At 41.3% G+C, this 19,740-nt stretch overlaps 1 protein-coding gene across 3 annotated transcripts in view; it reads right to left on the bottom strand.

The window, feature by feature from the left end:
* Positions 1-2,065: 2,065 nt before the first annotated feature.
* The window catches only part of si:dkey-157l19.2 (uncharacterized protein KIAA1522 homolog), a 41,631-nt gene continuing 23,956 nt past the window's right edge, over positions 2,066-19,740 (bottom strand). For all 3 annotated transcript variants that reach the window (XM_047345837.1, XM_047345838.1, XM_047345839.1), the window contains exons 3-8: positions 8,284-8,427; positions 8,145-8,188; positions 7,929-8,064; positions 7,346-7,456; positions 3,290-7,258; positions 2,066-3,072 (exon numbers count right to left, since the gene is read on the bottom strand). In XM_047345837.1, coding sequence (XP_047201793.1) covers positions 3,020-3,072; positions 3,290-7,258; positions 7,346-7,456; positions 7,929-8,064; positions 8,145-8,188; positions 8,284-8,427 — 4,457 coding nt within the window. In that variant the 3' untranslated portion in view covers positions 2,066-3,019. The remainder of the gene's footprint in view (positions 3,073-3,289; positions 7,259-7,345; positions 7,457-7,928; positions 8,065-8,144; positions 8,189-8,283; positions 8,428-19,740) is intronic.

Here is a 19,740-nt window from a genome sequence, read left to right as displayed (position 1 = left end):
GGCCTCTGTTGCTTCAGTTCAGATTAGTTGTGAGAGATCAGTGCAAAAATGTCATGCATAGATCTCCAAGAAAAAAATTCACTGCAGACCAAAAAGAACAAGGTTTGTTTGACATTTTCCAAATATCTTGATCCCCAAAACCTTTGATAAAATATTACAGACTGACGCGACAAAACGTTTTGGAAGCTATGAGTCTTGTTGGATTTGGTGACAAACAGCAAAATGTGGTGGTCTGGAGCTGCTTTGCTCCTTAGGATATGGATAACTTGTAATTGATGGAGCCATGCATTCTCCTCTCCCCCAAGAAATCCTGAAGAATGTCTGGCCATGAGTTTGTGAGATAAACTCAGTTTCATTTGAATTATGCAGCAGGACAATGATCCAGTCCACACCAGAAGGCCCGCTTCTGAATTACTCAAAAAGAACAAAGCAAAGTATACAGGTCCTTCTCAAAATATTAGCATATTGTGATAAAGTTCATTATTTTCCATAATGTCATGATGAAAATTTAACATTCATATATTTTAGATTCATTGCACACTAACTGAAATATTTCAGGTCTTTTATTGTCTTAATACAGATGATTTTGGCATACAGCTCATGAAAACCCAAAATTACTATCTCACAAAATTAGCATATTTCATCCGACCAATAAAAGAAAAGTGTTTTTAATACAAAAAACGTCAACCTTCAAATAATCATGTACAGTTATGCACTCAATACTTGGTCGGGAATCCTTTGGCAGAAATGACTGCTTCAATGCGGCGTGGCATGGAGGCAATCAGCCTGTGGCACTGCTGAGGTCTTATGGAGGCCCAGGATGCTTCGATAGCGGCCTTTAGCTCATCCAGAGTGTTGGGTCTTGAGTCTCTCAACGTTCTCTTCACAATATCCCACAGATTCTCTATGGGGTTCAGGTCAGGAGAGTTGGCAGGCCAATTGAGCACAGTGATACCATGGTCAGTAAACCATTTACCAGTGGTTTTGGCACTGTGAGCAGGTGCCAGGTTGTGCTGAAAAATGAAATCTTCATCTCCATAAAGCTTTTCAGCAGATGGAAGCATGAAGTGCTCCAAAATCTCCTGATAGCTAGCTGCATTGACCCTGCCCTTGATAAAACACAGTGGACCAACACCAGCAGCTGACACGGCACCCCAGACCATCACTGACTGTGGGTACTTGACACTGGACTTCTGGCATTTTGGCATTTCCTTCTCCCCAGTCTTCCTCCAGACTCTGGCACCTTGATTTCCGAATGACATGCAGAATTTGCTTTCATCCGAAAAAAGTACTTTGGACCACTGAGCAACAGTCCAGTGCTGCTTCTCTGTAGCCCAGGTCTGGGGAATGCGGCACCTGTAGCCCATTTCCTGCACACGCCTGTGCACGGTGGCTCTGGATGTTTCTACTCCAGACTCAGTCCACTGCTTCCGCAGGTCCCCCAAGGTCTGGAAACGGCCCTTCTCCACAATCTTCCTCAGGGTCCGGTCACCTCTTCTCGTTGTGCAGCGTTTTCTGCCACACTTTCTCCTTCCCACAGACTTCCCACTGAGGTGCCTTGATACAGCACTCTGGGAACAGCCTATTCGTTCAGAAATTTCTTTCTGTGTCTTACCCTCTTGCTTGAGGGTGTCAATAGTGGCCTTCTGGACAGCAGTCAGGTCGGCAGTCTTACCCATGATTGGGATTTTGAGTGATGAACCAGGCTGGGAGTTTTAAAGGCCCCAGGAATCTTTTGCAGGTGTTTAGAGTTAACTCGTTGATTCAGATGATTAGGTTCATAGCTCGTTTAGAGACCCTTTTAATGATATGCTAATTTTGTGAGATAGGAATTTTGGGTTTTCATGAGCTGTATGCCAAAATCATCCGTATTAAGACAATAAAAGACCTGAGATATTTCAGTTAGTGTGCAATGAATCTAAAATATATGAATGTTAAATTTTCATCATGACATTATGGAAAATAATGAACTTTATCACAATATGCTAATATTTTGAGAAGGACCTGTATAGTGGCCTAGTTAAAGTCTGGACTTGAATCTGATAGATGTGGTGGCATGACCAAATCTTTGTTAAATGTATTTAATAAATGTGACAAAAAACCAAAGTAATCTGTAAGGAACAAAGTACCTTTGCACATCGTTGAGAGTAAAGATATACATTAAAATTACATGTTGATTTGTATACAAGTGTTTTATTTTCTTTATAAATGATTATATCCTCCATTACAGCCTCTAAAACTAGTTTGAAATTTTATGATACAACAAAAACAAGTTGGACCTGTAAGAGAAAGGCATTGCCCTCATCAACAGTAACTAAAAGCAGCAGGAAATGATCTTTATAAAGACTTGCGTTGCTTTATGCGCATATTTGTACTTACCTTGTCATGCACATTTAAAAAATGTGGGATTTCTGATATGACAATTATAGATCCTCAACACAAACAGCAAGTTTAAACAATAATGATCTTTGCACTGAATAAAATCCTCTGAGGGGAAACCCGATGAAACAGAAATAACTTAATATATTTTTAAACAAAAATAATTGGTGTAGAAACTCCTTTGGAAAATATACAGAACTCTGTGGAACACATCCATAATTATTAGATATGTTAAATAAACAAAATGTTATATAAAACACACACAAATCGGTTCCCGAAGATCCCATTGATACAAGCAAAGACTAAAGCTTTGATTCAGCAGGACATATTATGTAAGTGGTGTAATCACTGGTAGACGCTAGAGGGCAGCATATCCCCCCCACATCTTAAGCAACATAAAGCACAAACAACCCTCTGGGAAAGAAAATAAACATTTACTTTCTCTAAAATGCAAAATGAATACTTATGAAAATTAAGGCCCCCACACCATTAACATAAAACTTAACTTCCTAATGCATAAATTCTGAAAATAAGAACCTCATCAATTGAAATCCAGTTGTTTCTCAAACACATGCATTAAAAAGAAGTCAGTGTTATTTAGTCCTTCCAAGGTCTCCTTCAGGCTTTGCTATCATGCTGATCATGTCCTGTCCTGAACAGTTCCTGCTGTCCCGTTTATTTCATCAGTGGCATCTGCAGATAGAAATGGCAGAATTAGATTGGTGCAAGAGCTTCGCCGATAGCACAGCTGTTAAAGCAGCATAGCTCTGGGCATGGCAATAATTGTGTATTTAAACAGGGTTAAACTAAAATGTTAATCTTTTTCAGTGCATTTGTTTCATAGTGCATTTGTTTCATCTGGCATGGAATATTAAAACACGTTTTATCTCTTTATTCAGATTTCTTTTACCTTTGAGACCATCTTGCTGTGCTTCCTGACCTGCAGTTTGCTCCACAGCATCACTGGTCTCAGCCTCTTTTCCCCTTGTTTTTGGTTTCTTTGCAACAGGTGGTGGCACTTTCTCTCCCATCTTTGATTCTCCTTCACTCGCCACCTTTGTCAAAGGGAAATCATCCACGTTTTTTTGTACATTTTCCATCTCCTCTTGCTTTTGCGTCGTCTCAATCACTTCCTTTTTGTTGCTTTTGGAGAAGATAAAGCTTGCAGTGCTGGTCGGCGATTTAAGGTAGTCTAAAGGGGCCAAAGGTGAAAGGCGAGAAGCAGGACCCTGTTTTGATCTGGTGGCTGTCCTGAGGCGGATGACCTCTTGCAGGTTCATAGAGCCAGAAGAGGTTGTAGCAGGGGGAGGCTTTTTCATTGGAGAGACTGTTGGTAAAGCTGTGGGTGGAACTACAACAGACTGAGACTGGGGCAGAGCTGGTTGTGAGCTGGTGGGGGCAGGTGAAGATGTCATGATCAGAGATTTTCTGACAGGCTTCTGAGGAGCTTCGCTGCTGGAAGACGAGATTGGTAGCTCTTTGTCAGGTAGCTGTTGGTTCACTGTGGCCTCTGGCTTTGGTTGCTCTTGAGCTTCAAGGGCTTTGGGGCTGTTAGCCTGAAATTTGACCTTCGGGGTAAAAGATGGTGTTACTTCCTCTTTTATACCTGTGGCAACTTCAGAGGGCTCTGGGCTGTTATTGGCCTGAAGCTTGACCGTCTGCAGAGACGATTGGGTGTCATTGGTCACCGATTCCTCGTTTGCCTCCTTAGTGGCTTCAGCTGGTTCAGGGCTGTTGTTGATGGACCGAAGCTTGACCTCCTGGAGAAAAGATGGTATTGCTTCCTCTTTTACACTTGTGGCAACCTCAGTGGGTTCAGGGCTGTTGTTCACAGAGCAAAGCTTGTCCATCTGCCGAAGTAATGCAGTTACAATGGCAGGGGGTTCCTCCTGGACACCTTTAAAAGAGGCCTGCTCTTGGGGTTCAAGGCTGTTGTCAATAGACCGAAGCTTGACCATTTTCAAGAGGGAGGGGGTGATAGCATTACTTTGTTTCCTACGTACATCAGATGCGCAGGCTGTTGCTTGGTGTTGCTTTTCTATGCTGAGAGGACCAGGTTTATGGTTACTGCTTGCAGGAACCTGTGTTGGCAAAGGTGGAGGCAAGGGGACACTAATAGGTTGAGTAGGAGTGAGTTCTTCTGACTCATTCAGTAAAGCAGCGTTTCTGAACTCAGATGGTGGTAAAATTGGTGCCTCGTCACTTCCTGAATAATCAGTTGAAGGTTTGAGAGTAGACTCTAAAGGAGGAGGGGAAGGAATACTCTGATGGAGGATTAAAATACTGTTTGGTAAATCTTTTGTTACAGGTTTCGGTTGGACGTTCTTTTTAGCAGGATCCATCTCCTGTTGGACCTGTGTTGGTAGGGGTGGTGGAGGTGGAATACTTAGCGGTGCAGCCTTTTCAGTGAACTGAGATGTTTCCTTGGTATGTAGAGCAGTACAGTCTTTAGGGGGCACGGTAGAAACCTCTGTGGCTGGCAATAGATGTGGGACTTCTTTAACTGTTGAAACAGACTTTTTTGGTGGGAAAGAGCCCTTTTCAGTCTCAGTAGTTGGTGGAGAGGGAGCAGTGTAAGGTGGGGGAGGAGGGATATCTGGTGATGGAGCCACCATCTCTTGCAGTTCAGCTCCTGCTGTCACCTTTAGAGGTTCTCCCTTTTCTTTCTGTCTAACAAACAGAGCTCCAGATGATAAATTGCCACCAGAGGAGGGCACATTTGGTGGCACCTGAACAGCTGAAATCAGCCTACCCTCAACAAAGAACGGGGGAGGTGGAAATGGAAAATCTAGACCATCAGTTCTGGTGATGTTAACGTCAGCCATTGTTGAAGGAGGGGGAGGCCAGGACGATTCAGGTGAAACAACTTGTACTGATGGGAAAGTTTTAGTGGTCTGTACGACGGTGGGTTGGAGAGGACCATCCACCAGTGGAGGAGATGATGATGAAGAAATCTTTACTAATGGAACGGTGGTTAACGTACCAGTGTTCGTCTTTTCCTCTGTAGCTTGTCTGGAAGTTTTCGGATCTTTTTCCTCTCTCATTACTCCCAACCTTTCCTCACGTTGTTCTACAGCCTTTACTAACAACCCATTTAACATATCACATACTCTCACCTTCTCTTCTTTACTGTTGCCTTTCAGATCTCCATTCTGAGACAATCTTTCAATCTTCTCTTTGTGAATTTCTGCATTTAAATTCCCACTTTCCTGAACTTTCTTTGCCACTAGTGATTCATTCACTGTCACTGCTGTGTTCTTCTGTTTTCTTTCTACTACAAAGCTCTTCACAGATCCTTCTCTCGACACGGAGGGAGACTGTCTCTGTTGCCTCCTGTCCTTGGGATTCTTCTTTATGATGGCGTAGACGTTGTCAGGAGCCGGAGGTCCCAGGAGTAACTCAAATGTACGTTTACTGTGAGCCCACACCTCGGGGGGAGGAGCCGGTGGAGCGTGGACCTTGGGTGGAGGAGGGATGTTGAAAAGTTCTCTCAGGGTCTGAACCGAGGGGCTGACGATGAGTGTATCATGTTTAGATTCGCAGGTGGAGTTGGTTTTTTCAGTAACCTCTGGCTGTGTCGGGAGGGATGGAGCCAAACTAGCAGCGGTAGACCCAGCGAATAACTGCTGAAGCTTTGTTAAAAACCCCTTCTTGTGGTTTAGAGAGGTGCTGGGAGGCTGTTGTGGAGATGTTGCTTCTTGGCTGGAGTAGCCACTGGATGGAGACAATAATCCACCGTGCTTGTTCTTTTGAAACTGTGCCTGTTTCTTTTCTGAATCTTCTTTGCAATCTGTTGCTGCATTCTTTATTGAATCCTCTATCTTTGGTGCAAGTGACGAGGATTTGTTAAAAGTGAACAATGTTGAGCCAGTGGAGTCATCCAGAGAGCTGGTATCTCCATGATAACCAGGGCTGTCTATGCTCATGGAGGGCACTGGGGATGATCCAGGTTTCTTGTTTTCCTTCTCCTTACTCAGGACTGTTGGTTCTACTGCAACCTGTGCCAGAGCCCCTGATCGTTGTTTCCTGTTGCTGTGAAGGGAATTTGACCGACTTGGTGGAGGTGGAGCTTTTTTGGGCTTCATGACAGAGAGGCTACGTGCAAACTGCCCATCTTTCTGCTCTCCCTTCATTAGGACCTTGGTGTTGAAGGGGCCATTAGAATTACTATTAACCTTATTATACTTAGCAGAATTATCTACATCGTGATAATTTTTTTGTCTAGGGGTACTGCTGCTGGAGATGGTTGAAGAGTCAGATACTAAGGTCTCTGAAGATTCAGAAGTGCTCCAATAGGAGGCGTCAGACAGAGTGGGGCCGTTGTAGCGGGAGGCAGAGGTGATGTTGGAGGACGTGGTTCTTGATGAAGAAGCTCTAGATGAAGCACGGGAGGGAGCAGGGCTGGACAGCAACAGGCTGCTCTTGCTGACCATGCGCACACTGCTGCGACTTCCTCCGCGGCTGATTTCCACCACGTCAATGGAGGGAGGCAGCACAGCGTTTGGAATAATTTTGGACATGTACGTAGCCTGGGGCGACATGGTCATGACAAGGCTGGGGGGCTTCTGTTGGAGGCTGGACGTAGTGGTCAACCATGGCACGGCCAAGGACCGAGGCCTCCCCTCATCTGCAGAGTGATGATTCAGACGGTGCAGCAGGGCCAGGTCGTCCCTTTGAGCAGCATGGGCAGCATTCAGCTGTGCCACTTTCTCTCTACTAAGTGGATGGATGATGTTTGCGGCTTGAGGGCTGGCACCAGTTTTCTTTGGTGATTTTGCTCCTTGCTCCAGCCCATAAGTCACAGGGCTGTTATCAACATCTCCATTGTAAAGCTGCTCTTCATCCAGCTGCTGGACTGTCCAGCCAACTCTATCTAAGCCTGATGGAAGTTTAAAATAAAAAAGCCAAAATTGTTATCAAGGAAAACGACAAAAAATTTAACTTATTTACAAGATTAGCTGCATACCGAGCTCTTTCTGAACATGTCGTGGAATCCCTGGAACAGTTCTCCGATGACGTCTTCGTGTCTTGTTTTTTTCTGACTTTTTACCAGAGTTCAGTGGTCTGAACGTTGATCCTGAAAGGCATGAGAAAAATAAGGAATTTAAACATAAGCAGATGCTTTTATGTTCTCGAAATCCTATGCTTAATTTTCGTACGTGTGCACTGAAAAATGGTATGGAGACAGAAGTGGACCTGATTGGTTACCATTAGGTTAGAAACACAAAAATCCAGTGTTTTCTAATCACTGAATGTACCATGCATAAGTACTACCAGGTCACATTGACAACAACAATCTATGTGGATGCTGTTATTGAGAGATTTTATGCATCAGCCAGGTGACTGAATAGCCAGAGGAAGCGTATAGATGTATGTAGATATTTAAAAGGAACTATTTTCAGTGACATGGCGAAACATGGCTAGCAAGCATTTAAGAAGATTACAAGAAGGCTGAATGGTGGAGAGTGGTTTCAGTACTGCTAGCCAGGCTAAACATGCTAATCATTAAAACAATGATGAGGACATAAATACCATTTATATCACATTACCTTGCCTGGTGAGTCCAGAGCGGGACGATCTTGCAGACACAGATGACTGTCTCGAGACAACAGAGGAGGTGTCAGCAATGGTGCTGTCTGTCATAAACCCCCCACTTTCCCCGTCGGTTTGCACAGTCACAGTCGACTAGAATGAAATATTAAAAAAGATTGAACAGGTAATAAAAACATCACATTTATTTGTACTTAAAACTGTGCTAAACTTACAACTGTGCTTTCATTATCTTGAAACTCCACTCCATTACTGTTTTCTGCGGGGAAACAATGGATATCCAGACTCACTGCAAATTCTTACAAGTAACACCATCTCTCACTATACAAACTGCATCACTGATACGCAACATACCTTCTTGCTGCATCATTTTCAGCCCTTCGAGGGCCTCGGTGTGTAGGTCCTCCACATACTTGGACCTGCTGCTCTCGATAAACACGTTCTCCTGGAACTGCGGGGGAGCTGGTGTCTTGTCGTCGTCGTCCAGTTTTGGGACAGCTTGGAGGTGGATAAAAAAATAAAAGTGGGATAAACCTACATGAATTTAGAGTTTCTTTTGTCAAAAAACTTAACAGAATTCAGGAACAAGAAAAGCTACAAATAAAAACATGCAAGAGCAAATTAAATAGGCAGGACTCTAACTGAGCTTACAACTACAAAAATAGGTATTGAACAGTTTTTTCAGTTAATATATTTCTAATAGCATACTGGACATAAAATCTACACAAGCTGCTAGTAACCCAGGTAATCTATACACACAAAGAAATAAAAACAAATAAGCCCATAAATGGTGTGTAATAAAGTGGACTGGCACAGGAAATATTAAAAACAAAGACCAGGTCCAAAAAGACATAAAAAATAGCTAGAATTTGTAAGCATTTAGAAAGCAATCCTGCCTCGCATGTGTAATAATAAAAGTGCAAAGAACATCATTTAATCATAAAAAGCCACAACCAGGTGCTCTTTAAAACATTTCTGGCAGAGCGGTCGAAAGAGCAAAGGAATATTTATTTGGGGGCTTCAGAAAGACCTGGATATGGCAGGTACTGGGATTGCAATAATCTTGGGACTATATATTCCACGTGTAGTGAGTTCATGTTGGATGAAGTTTCTCTGCAAAACACAGCCGTGATGAAGTGTGGATTTATTGCAACAGGTATTTTCATTGCAATATCTACCAAAAATATCATCCCATTAGTTCTAAAAGCCTTGCAGGCTAAGTCACAAAAGAAAAAACGTAACCACTATGATTCCTATGTTTACTTACAGTGCAAGACCCCAATGCTGATAAAAAAAACAAACATGTTTAAGCATCTAGAGAAGTCACTGAATTACTTGGAGAATATGGTCAGGTCAGATAAGACAAAAATTCCCCAAAGTGGATGCCACTGCACACACTAGACACGTGCAAAAACATCCCAACAACAGTGAAGTTTGGAGGTGGGAACATCATGGTGTGGGGCCATTTTTCATCACATGGTACTGGCAAACTGCATATAATTGAAGGGATCCTAACAAGAAGCTGCTATTGCCAACCAAGGCTATTCTACTCAGTAATTAACTAATTTAAGTAACAATGCTTAATATTTATTACCTGTACAATTACACTCTTACATATGATTTATGGATTCATTTATTTGATTCCTTTGCTTGTGTAAATCCCATAGGATTTTCATAGCTATAGACCCAATAGAAATATGTGATCAACAATTATGCTGTATGTAGGATTAAACTGTTGGAATTTCTAAAGAAGGGATTATATCAAAAATCTGCCATCAACAAACATATGTCATCATTGTTTTGATCATAAAATGAGAAGGACATTCATTACAGTACCACAAATTTCTAATTTTGTAAAACAAAATCTTGAAAATGTAAAAAAAAAAAAAAAAGTGCTCCCAGGAAAATCAGTTTGGTTTGTTAATTAAATACATTTAAGCAAACTATAATAAAAAAAAAAAATTGATGTAGTTTTGTTTTTATGTTGTACCCCCAACCTTCGAGGACACAATCAGATCAGCAACCTACAACTCTGCTACAAGACCTTTATGTAATCATCACAATTGCTCTGCATTTACCACGTTAGACTACTACCTTAGTGACTGACACCAATTTTCATTTTCTTTTTCTGTAACACCATTATAGCTGCTGCTCAGATGCAGAAAACAAAACGGATTAGTTATTTCCAGGTAAGCATAGTTTAAATTCCTCTTTCATTGCTTGATTCCCATATTAAACAGTACAAACGGACAGAGGTTTTTATCGATTAAAAGCCTTAAATGCAAACACATAACTGTACAGCATTCTATTTTGGGTTCGTTTGTGCAGATTTTCTTTGGGGTACATGCATAATAAATTACTTTAGATTTCATGGGAGCAGCAAAAAAATAAGCACAAACTACTTCAACAAGCAAATAAGGCTCTTTTCACTTACCCTGCTTCAAAACTGATGGAAAGCAGTTAAAATGTGAGCTAAAGTTATTAATTGAAAGTACCACCATGGCTCCTTCTCATTTCAGATAAAAGTGATCCAAAAGTTCAGAGTAAAATTCACAAAAATTGTGTTGAAAGGCAAAGATTTACTGTCAATGAACAAAGTTTAAACCACAGATGAAGGAACGTTCTAAAAACAATCAGGGTTGTTTTGAATACGTTGTTGTTGTCAGCAGATGTCCAATTGGAGAGTGGCTGAACAGCCAATAGAGTCCAGACCCTAATCCTCAACAGCCTAATTCCCCAACTGCACTTAGACAGACACCCTGAATCTCGTTGTTCCTCTTTCTCACCCCTGATTGGTCAGCCAGGAAGCAGACGCTGCTGATGTTGAGGACATAAACATTGCAAGAAAGAGAAAAGCAGGAATTGGCAAGGATTAAAGGTAAAAGAGCCCCGAGGGTGCTTGGTGTTGCTGCTAAAACTACAGGTATAGCTCAAAAAATGTTAAAAATGTTATCACAGAAAGGTTCATTTATTTCATTAGCACAATTCAAATATTAAAAATCATATGTCGATCCAACACACCTGGAATGATACATCTCAAGCTTTTATTTCTAGGAATTTTGTTGATTATGGTTGAACCAATATTCAAATATTAAAATATTCTGAACCAAAAAAAACTACTTTACATTACCTGTAATTAATATAATCACAAAAATGACCAGAAATAAATGCTTCAAATATTAGTTTGTGTGCATGTACTAATATAATGCCTTTAAAATTTAGAATTAAATTACTGAAATACATTTTTTAATGATATTCCAATTAAGACGCATATTGCATTGCTAAACATTTAACACCTTCTGACAAAACACCTAACAGAACTTTAAATTTCTTTGCTTCCTTCAGGTTCATTTAATTCAATTCAATTCAGTTTTATTTATGTAGCGCCAATTCACAACACATGTTGTCTCAAGGCACTTCACAACAGTCAGGTACATACATTCCAATTAATCCTAACTATTGAACAGTGCAGTCAGAGTTAGCTTTTTATTCAAATTGGATAAAACATTTTTCTGTCTAAGGAAACCCAGCAGATTGCATCCAGTCAGTGACTTGCAGCATTCACTCCTCCCGGATGAGCATGTAGAGACAGTGGACAGTCACTGGCATTATCTTTGCAGCAATCCCTCATACTGAGCATGCATGTAGCGACAGTGGAGAGGAAAAACTCCCTTTTAACAGGAAGAAACCTCAAGCAGAACCAGGCTCAGTGTGAGCGGCCATCTGCCACAACCGACTGGGGGTTTGAGAGAAAGAACAGAGACACAAAAAGAACTCAGAAGCAGTGATCCTGGAGTACTTTCTATGGGAAGGAAAAGTAAATGTTAATGGATGTAGCTCCTTTAGTGGTTTCACCTAGAAAGAAAGAACAGATAAACTCTGAGCCAGTTTTCAAGGTTAGGGTCTGAAAGAGAGCACATATAATTAGTTACAGTTACACAAGTAGAGCTTTGCAGTTTTGCCACAAGATGGAGTAAGCAAACTGAAAAAAATCTAAGTTTAAAGTAAGATTTAACACGTTTTCAAAAGAAGCCTGCCGCTCAAGAGAAAATGGTCATTCACCTGAAAAAAACAACAAGGTGCTTTTTTGAACGATGCAAGATTCCTAGAATCTATGTTCTTGTGTTGCGACAACCTCCTCCTAATTCTGTTTGTTCTCATTTCATCTGTGGATTTCAGACTCATCTGCAGTGAGCATGGAGCTTGTTCACTTCCTGGTTTACTTAGCAGGCATGACATGGAGGAATGTTTGACATCTGAGCAAATGGAAAACATTCCCATGCAAGAAATTAGTCAGATGAAAGCACTTCACAAAGAAATGGACGAGTGGTGCTGGTACTATAACATAACTCTAGTTTAACAGGACTGGCTGCTAAAGGTTTTCTGTCCACATGTGTAAACAGAGAGCTGTTCAGCATGTACAAAGCTAAGTGAGTCTAGGAAAATCCCCATCTAGTTACCATGACAGGACACAGTGACATGGAGACGCCTGTAGTGATGGGTGGGCCAGGACTGCACATCAACACGGGGCCTCACACTGTCACCCGTCCTTCACTCTGTAATTGTGTCCATATTAATGACACCATCTGTCACTGCTGGATTGTGTGAAAGCTGGTGGTGATTATTAATGAACCCTATAAACTTGTGTTTACATCTCGAATTTGGATATTCATCCTAATGGATTTGACTCTGTGACGATTCCAGTAAGGTTTAAGACTTTAGCTGCCAAACATGGAAAAACAAGGAGATTTATTTTGCATGTAAATAAATTAATTCAGATATGGACTCAGCAAAATAACCAAACATTTGCTTAAAACCTTTTTTCAAAATTATAGAAAACCTTTTCAAAATTAATGAAAATGACATTCAAATGAACATAATGGGAACTGGTGTGTATTTATTAAATTAGTTGGCAAATCATTTTCTTAACCTAGAACAAGTTTGGGCTTTTTTATCTGGGTCGTCTCCAGAAGCTTACAAAGGCTGTTGGCCAGATGGTGGCCACTTATAATCTTAGGGTGATACATCTAAATCAACAACCACAACAGAATTTCAGGAGTTTCATTGGGAAGTGGTCCAGTTTGGGCTGCATGGGGGGGCTAGACCACAACTGAGTGAGGGACATTAAACACGAACATGACTGGATCTAAACTACTCCATTGTAGCTCTAGATGTATGGTTAGGGTTGTTATCCTGCTGAAAGATGAACCTCTGCGCCAGCCTCAAGCCTCAAGGTTTTCTTCCTAGGATTGTCCTGTATTTAGCTCTCCCCATCTTCCAATTAACTCACAACTGAAGGAAAGGATCCCCACAGCATAATGCTGCCACCACCATGTTTCACAACAGGGATGGTCTGTTCAGGGTGATGTGCAGTGTTAGTTTAAAGTTTTGTGTAGTGCTCTTCCAGTCATATTTACCACTGAAAGCTCTTTACACTAGAGCCGCATTCACACAGTCACACTTACTAATGTGCACATATTCAAATAACCGCCTGACTGGTTCTCTAATAAATTTTCTCCCTGCTTGGCCAGTAATTTCAAGTGCAGGGGCATGTCTTTGTGGGTTTGCAATTGTGCTAATCTTTTGACTATTAAATGATGGATTGAACATAGCACTGCGAGATGTTCAGAGCTACCTTACCCCTGACCTGTCTGGTATGTTCTTTGGCCTTCGTGATGTTGTTTCACTGTCCTCTAAAATCGTTTGAGACCCTCACAGGACGGATGCATTTATACTGTGGATTAAGCCCCAAAAGCTCTCGTGACAATTTGTTATTACAGAAGAAACTCTTCATGTGTCTTAAAAGTTTGCTGATGGTATACTGCAGTTGTCTGCCAGGGGGAAGTGACTCAAGAACCTCTTGTGTGGGAGAAATGTCCCATCGCAAACTCCTGGAAAGAGAGCTAAATGCAGCCAATCATCTTCTCAACAGACCAAATCAAGTTTTCAGTTGGCTTTGCTGCAGACAAACTGGTATTGATGTGGGAATGAAGCAAAGTCTCACACATACACACACCTCCGGTCTCTGCCCTAACTTGCCCCTGTACCTTGTTTTGCAAAGTCAAAAAGACAATCATGAAGAGATCTTTGCAGCTCCGCAGATGACATCTGCCAGGTGTTTAAGCCTCAATAATAAGTGGAAAAGGACAGAAGGCTCAATGTTTTTGAACTCAGAGTTCGCTGGACATGCGTGTTAATGCATCCTAGTCAAACCTTGGCCTCCTCCATCGACTCCTTTCATGGTTTACACTAAAATAAATTTAGTCCCAGTGGAAGAAAACATCAAGACAGGTGTGAAAAGAACAAGGAACCAGGTAACAGATATACCTGCCTGTAGAGTCACGCTCCATGATCAGCGTCAGACAACACAATTGATTCACCAGGAAACCAGCATGTATCAGATTCCTCACAAAATAAAAGGGATCCTCAATGAACTAAAGGCACATGTCATGTTGGAAGAGGTTTCTTCCCATGCCAATTTATCTTAAACCTCACAGCAAGGAGGGCACAACTTTTCCCCCAACTTTAAAATTCCAAAGTCTGGCATAATCGGTTCTGAAAATAAATTAAATCACATTAGAAAATGTGAGCCGAACAGAAAATATTCAGACCTGCTGGTGCCTGTTTAATGTCAGATTATGTTTGCCAAAAGTTTCTACTATATGTGACGACAGACAATAAAACAGTGTAATAAGTAACACTCAAGTTACCACCTTGAGGGGTGTTTGCCTCTGCTAGCCAGTAAACCTGAAGTTTTACATCAAAGTCTGTCCGGGCTCATACAATACATGCACTGAAGAGTTGAAAACCTGCCAGAAAAAGCATTAAAAACTCTAGATGTTTCCGAAGGCGGTTTTGAAAGCACATATATGAAGCCGCTCTGAAAATAATATTTTATGGTTTTTAAATTTGGGTGTCTGTTCTTAAACAAAGGTACCTCACCTATATTTTTATTTACAAAAGGCAGCTAAAACTTCTATTTAGAGTATGAAACCGGCATTTTTGTATGAGCAATTACATCAAACAAAATTCCAAATATGGTCACAATCTGTCATTCAGTTTTTGAGTTTTGATAGAAACAGACCGCTGCAGCCCATCTGTATTTTGTTAAAATATTTGTGCAAACAGGGCTGCACGGTGGCACAGTTGGTAGCACTGTTGCCTTGCAGCAAGAAGGTCCTGAGTTCGATTCCTGGCCAGGGGTCTTTCTGCATGGAGTTTGCATGTTCTCCCCGTGCATGCGTGGGATCTCACCGGGTACTCCGGCTTCCTCCCACAGTCCAAAGACATGCCTGTTAGGTTAATTGATCAGTCTAAATCACTCTAAATTGTATGACTGCGCGTGTGTATGGTTGTTTGTGTTGCCCTGTGATGGACTGGCGCCCTGTCCAGGGTGTACCCTGCCTCTTGCCCGTAGACTGCTGGAGATAAGCACCAGCTTCCCCGCGACCCACTATGGAATAAGCGGTAGAGACTGACTGACTGACTATTTGTACAAATAAAGAAATCTCTGAAGTACAGTGGAGCATTTAAACTGGTTTGGGACTGTAACACTACATCTCAGGCTGGTTGGCCTGACATCAACCAAAACAAAGATATTTATCTGAATCCAGTTGAAAAGACTTATTGTTGGTGTCTTTAAATGACTACTTAAATACTTCCTAATGTAATCTGCAAATTTTTTAAGATTGTTTTTGCCAATTCTTAATATTTTTCAAAATAATGACTAAATCCACCTTATTTTTAACACAAAAGAAAAGGAAATTTAAAAAATGTCTAGATTTAATGCCATTTTAAGCAGTAATAGGGTTAGAAAGCATTCAAAACATTTAAAATTCCGTCTGTGGATTATCTGAACCGAAATCACTACTCCGTCTAATGTATTTGCTTAATACCAGTGAAAAGCTAATTTTATCTCAAGGCATTTAATAAGATAAAAGGTTCCATTTATATCAAGAAACAAATAATCGACTCAATTTAATTTACACCAATGCAATCTAATCTTAATTTACTTACTTACAGTCCAATTCTATGGACTTTATTATACGTAAATTAAAATTTATTTCATTACGAAATGCCATTCGGCTTGAGGCTGGTGTACTTTTCGCCAAAAGCTGAAATATCTCTGTCAAATGAAATTTCAAGAACTGCTGGTAGCTTTAACAACTAGCTACTGGTTAAAGTTAAGGATGAATCCCAATCAGCTTTAAAGCAGACTTTTTAATTGTCTGGCTTATTACCAAATATTAGTTTGGAAGACTACAAAAATATGGGACACAGTATCAAGCTTTACTCAACCTAACTTTGCCAAAACTGGCAAAGTTATCTTTAACAAGACTATCAGACCTCTGTTGCTCAAAAGTTGAACAACCTAACCACAGAACTCATGAATGGTGGCTTGCAAAATCCACAAAACGAGGCACATACTTATCAGTGTCCATGCAGAACTGTCGAAGAGTGTTGGCAAACATTTTTCTTTCCCTGACAATAACCTGTGTAGCTGGAGCAAAGCCAGAGTCACATATTTGCATATATTGATAATGAAACAATGTTATGATTTCATAAATGATCCCTGTTGCTTTTGGCTGTTACGTCCCATTCATTAACAATGAAAACAAGCCTTAAAACAACAAAGAAAAAAATGGAACATGATGCAAGGAAACCTTGCTGGCATATTTAGTGGAAGTTAAGCTGCCACTTTTAGAAACCTTTATTGTTTGAGTGACCTAAATATGATTGCATCTCCCATGTGGGTGTGGTGACTCTACAGCTATTGTTAGAAAATCTTGCTAAATGGCCTGAAAGCCCAGTTGTTGCTGTGAAGCATTTGCACAACTGTTTACTTAACAGATAATCAAAGCCACAACATCCAAGATGGCGCCGTGGATGGTTGCCTTGGTACCTTGTTCACTGTGAAGGACATCGCAGGCCCCCTGATGGGCACAATGCAGTCTGCTTACCAGGCAAACAGGTCAGCAGACAATCAGCTCGGGTCTACATCTCATTCTGCACCACCTCAACCACACCAGGACATACGCCAGGATCCTGTTTGTAGATTTCAACTCAGCCTTCAACAGCATCAACGCAGGCATCCTCCACCAGAAGCTCACCCAGCTCAAAGTCCCGGTCTCCACCTGTCAGTGAATCACCATGTTCCTGATTGACCGGCAGCAGCAGGTTAGGCTGGGAAGCATCTTCTCCCGCTCAGGAACCACCATTACCGGTGCCACTAAAGGGTGTCTTCTTTCCCCACTCCTCTTCTCCCTGTGCACAAATGACTGCACCACAGCAACCCATCTGTGAAACTCCTGAAGTTTGCATTTTTGTTGGTCTGATTCAGGACATTGATGCAGACAGGACGTGGATTGGCTGGTCTACTGGTGCACTCAGAACCAGCTGCAGCTAAACCCCCTAAAGACTGAGTTGGTCCTCACACATAGATACGGTTTGGAAGAGACTGTACCTCCTGCAGCAGCTAAAGAAGTACAACCTTCAAGAGGAGCAGCAGGTCATCTTCTACACTGCCATGATTCACTCTGTTTTGTACACATCCATCACTGTGTGTTTTGGCTAATCTACAGAACAGGACAAGTCCAAACTGCAACAAACAATTAGATCTGCAGAGAGGACCATCAGGGCTGACCTTCGCTCCATCCAGGACGTCCAGGATCCAGGACATCCAGGACTTTTCCTGGCAAGTCTAGGGTCAGGAAAAGGGCAGCTAACATTTCTGCTGACCCCAAATATCCTGGACACAAACTGTTAACTCTGGGTCCACGCTACAGAGTGCTAATAGCCAGCCGCCACAGAGACAGTTTCTTCCCCCCAGGCTGTCTCTCTGTTGAACACAGTGAACACCTCACAGCCAGAGTAGTCAGCTACTTTGCTGGAAACTAACAAGTATATTTGCATTACCACAACCTGCCTTCCATCTTATATTTAGATAAAACACACACACACACACACACACACACACTGTTCATTGACGTACTCGAACGCGTCTCGTACTTATTTGGTTTTAGACATTGGGGTGGTTGTTTGGATTGTGATGTGAGCGATGGAAACCGAAGTCAAGTTCCTCATTTGTGCACACAAACTTGGCCAATAAAGTTGATTCTGATAAATGTCCGCATCATCCAGTTGATGTTTATTCTTTTGCCTGTTGATTCTCAGATATTGTTAAATCCTATGGTGCTAATGAATGAAAAACAGTTCTTACTTATAAGGGTATAGCCTTTAGAATTGCATTTTTGTTCCATAAAGAACAAGTAATCAAAGAACTCTCTCACATAAATAACTATCCTTGGAGCGACGGTTGAATAAAGAGGTAGTTGATTACTTCCCACAATGAAACGGAGAGAACGAAACTATTACCAGTCAGTTTTCTTAAACCTGTTCTTCTGCTCTTCTTTGTTATTGTGCCATGTGGAGCAGCAAAGGTGCCTTTTGCTTTTGTCATTTTTTCTCTTCTTTGAAGCACTACAGTCTTTCAAGCTGAGGTTATCTTTACTTGCTCTTATTGCACAGAACAATTATTGTGCAGAAGGTTTTCATGTAAAATCAACACAAGACATCATGGAGTTGCAGCAGGAAATCCCAGTGATGGTACGATGGGTCAGAATCTAACAGTTTTAAAAGAAAATGCCGACCATTTCAATGAACTTTCATTAAATCATCACAAGACAATTTAACTGAGGATAAAATTGGTTTAGAATGGAGTTTGTTAATGAAAAACCTCTGTACATAAAATAAAAATGCTAAATTGGTGTCATTGTTACATAAAATTGGTCTCAGAAATTAAAGTTGGGATCTGGGAAGGACATCACACCCACGTTGAGCATGTTTTAGTCGCAAGTCACACAACCAGTGAGATTTGTTAATTGGTGAGAACTGATACATTATTTAATTTAACCAATGCCGCATATAGAATCCACATCTCTTTTGTGGCACTAGTTCCTTTTATTCTTTTTTTTCTTTAAAGTAGACAAACAGGAAGTGGGGTGGAGAGAGAGAAAAGACATGCAGCAGCGGTCTCCAGGTCAGGACTCAAACCAGAGACGGCTGTGTCGAGGACTGAGATCTCCGTATACGGGTCGCGCGCTCAACTGCTATGTCACTAGCCGCGACCCAAGAATCAATATCTCTTCTGCCAGGAAGTTCTAGTCTACAGGTCCTTCTCAAAATATTAGCATATTGTGATAAAGTTCATTATTTTCCATAATGTCATGATGAAAATTTAACATTCATATATTTTAGATTCATTGCACACTAACTGAAATATTTCAGGTCTTTTATTGTCTTAATACGGATGATTTTGGCATACAGCTCATGAAAACCCAAAATTTCTCACAAAATTAGCATATCATTAAAAGGGTCTCTAAACGAGCTATGAACCTAATCATCTGAATCAACGAGTTAACTCTAAACACCTGCAAAAGATTCCTGAGGCCTTTAAAACTCCCAGCCTGGTTCATCACTCAAAACCCCAATCATGGGTAAGACTGCCGACCTGACTGCTGTCCAGAAGGCCACTATTGACACCCTCAAGCAAGAGGGTAAGACACAGAAAGAAATTTCTGAACGAATAGGCTGTTCCCAGAGTGCTGTATCAAGGCACCTCAGTGGGAAGTCTGTGGGAAGGAAAAAGTGTGGCAGAAAACGCTGCACAACGAGAAGAGGTGACCGGACCCTGAGGAAGATTGTGGAGAAGGGCCGATTCCAGACCTTGGGGGACCCGCGGAAGCAGTGGACTGAGTCTGGAGTAGAAACATCCAGAGCCACCGTGCACAGGCGTGTGCAGGAAATGGGCTA

Source organism: Girardinichthys multiradiatus, chromosome 19 (genome assembly GCF_021462225.1).
Source record: "Girardinichthys multiradiatus isolate DD_20200921_A chromosome 19, DD_fGirMul_XY1, whole genome shotgun sequence".
NCBI classification, from domain to species: Eukaryota; Metazoa; Chordata; class Actinopteri; order Cyprinodontiformes; family Goodeidae; genus Girardinichthys; species Girardinichthys multiradiatus.
The sequence above is the reverse complement of the archived record's forward strand: the minus strand, read 5'-3'. Positions and strand labels throughout refer to the sequence as shown.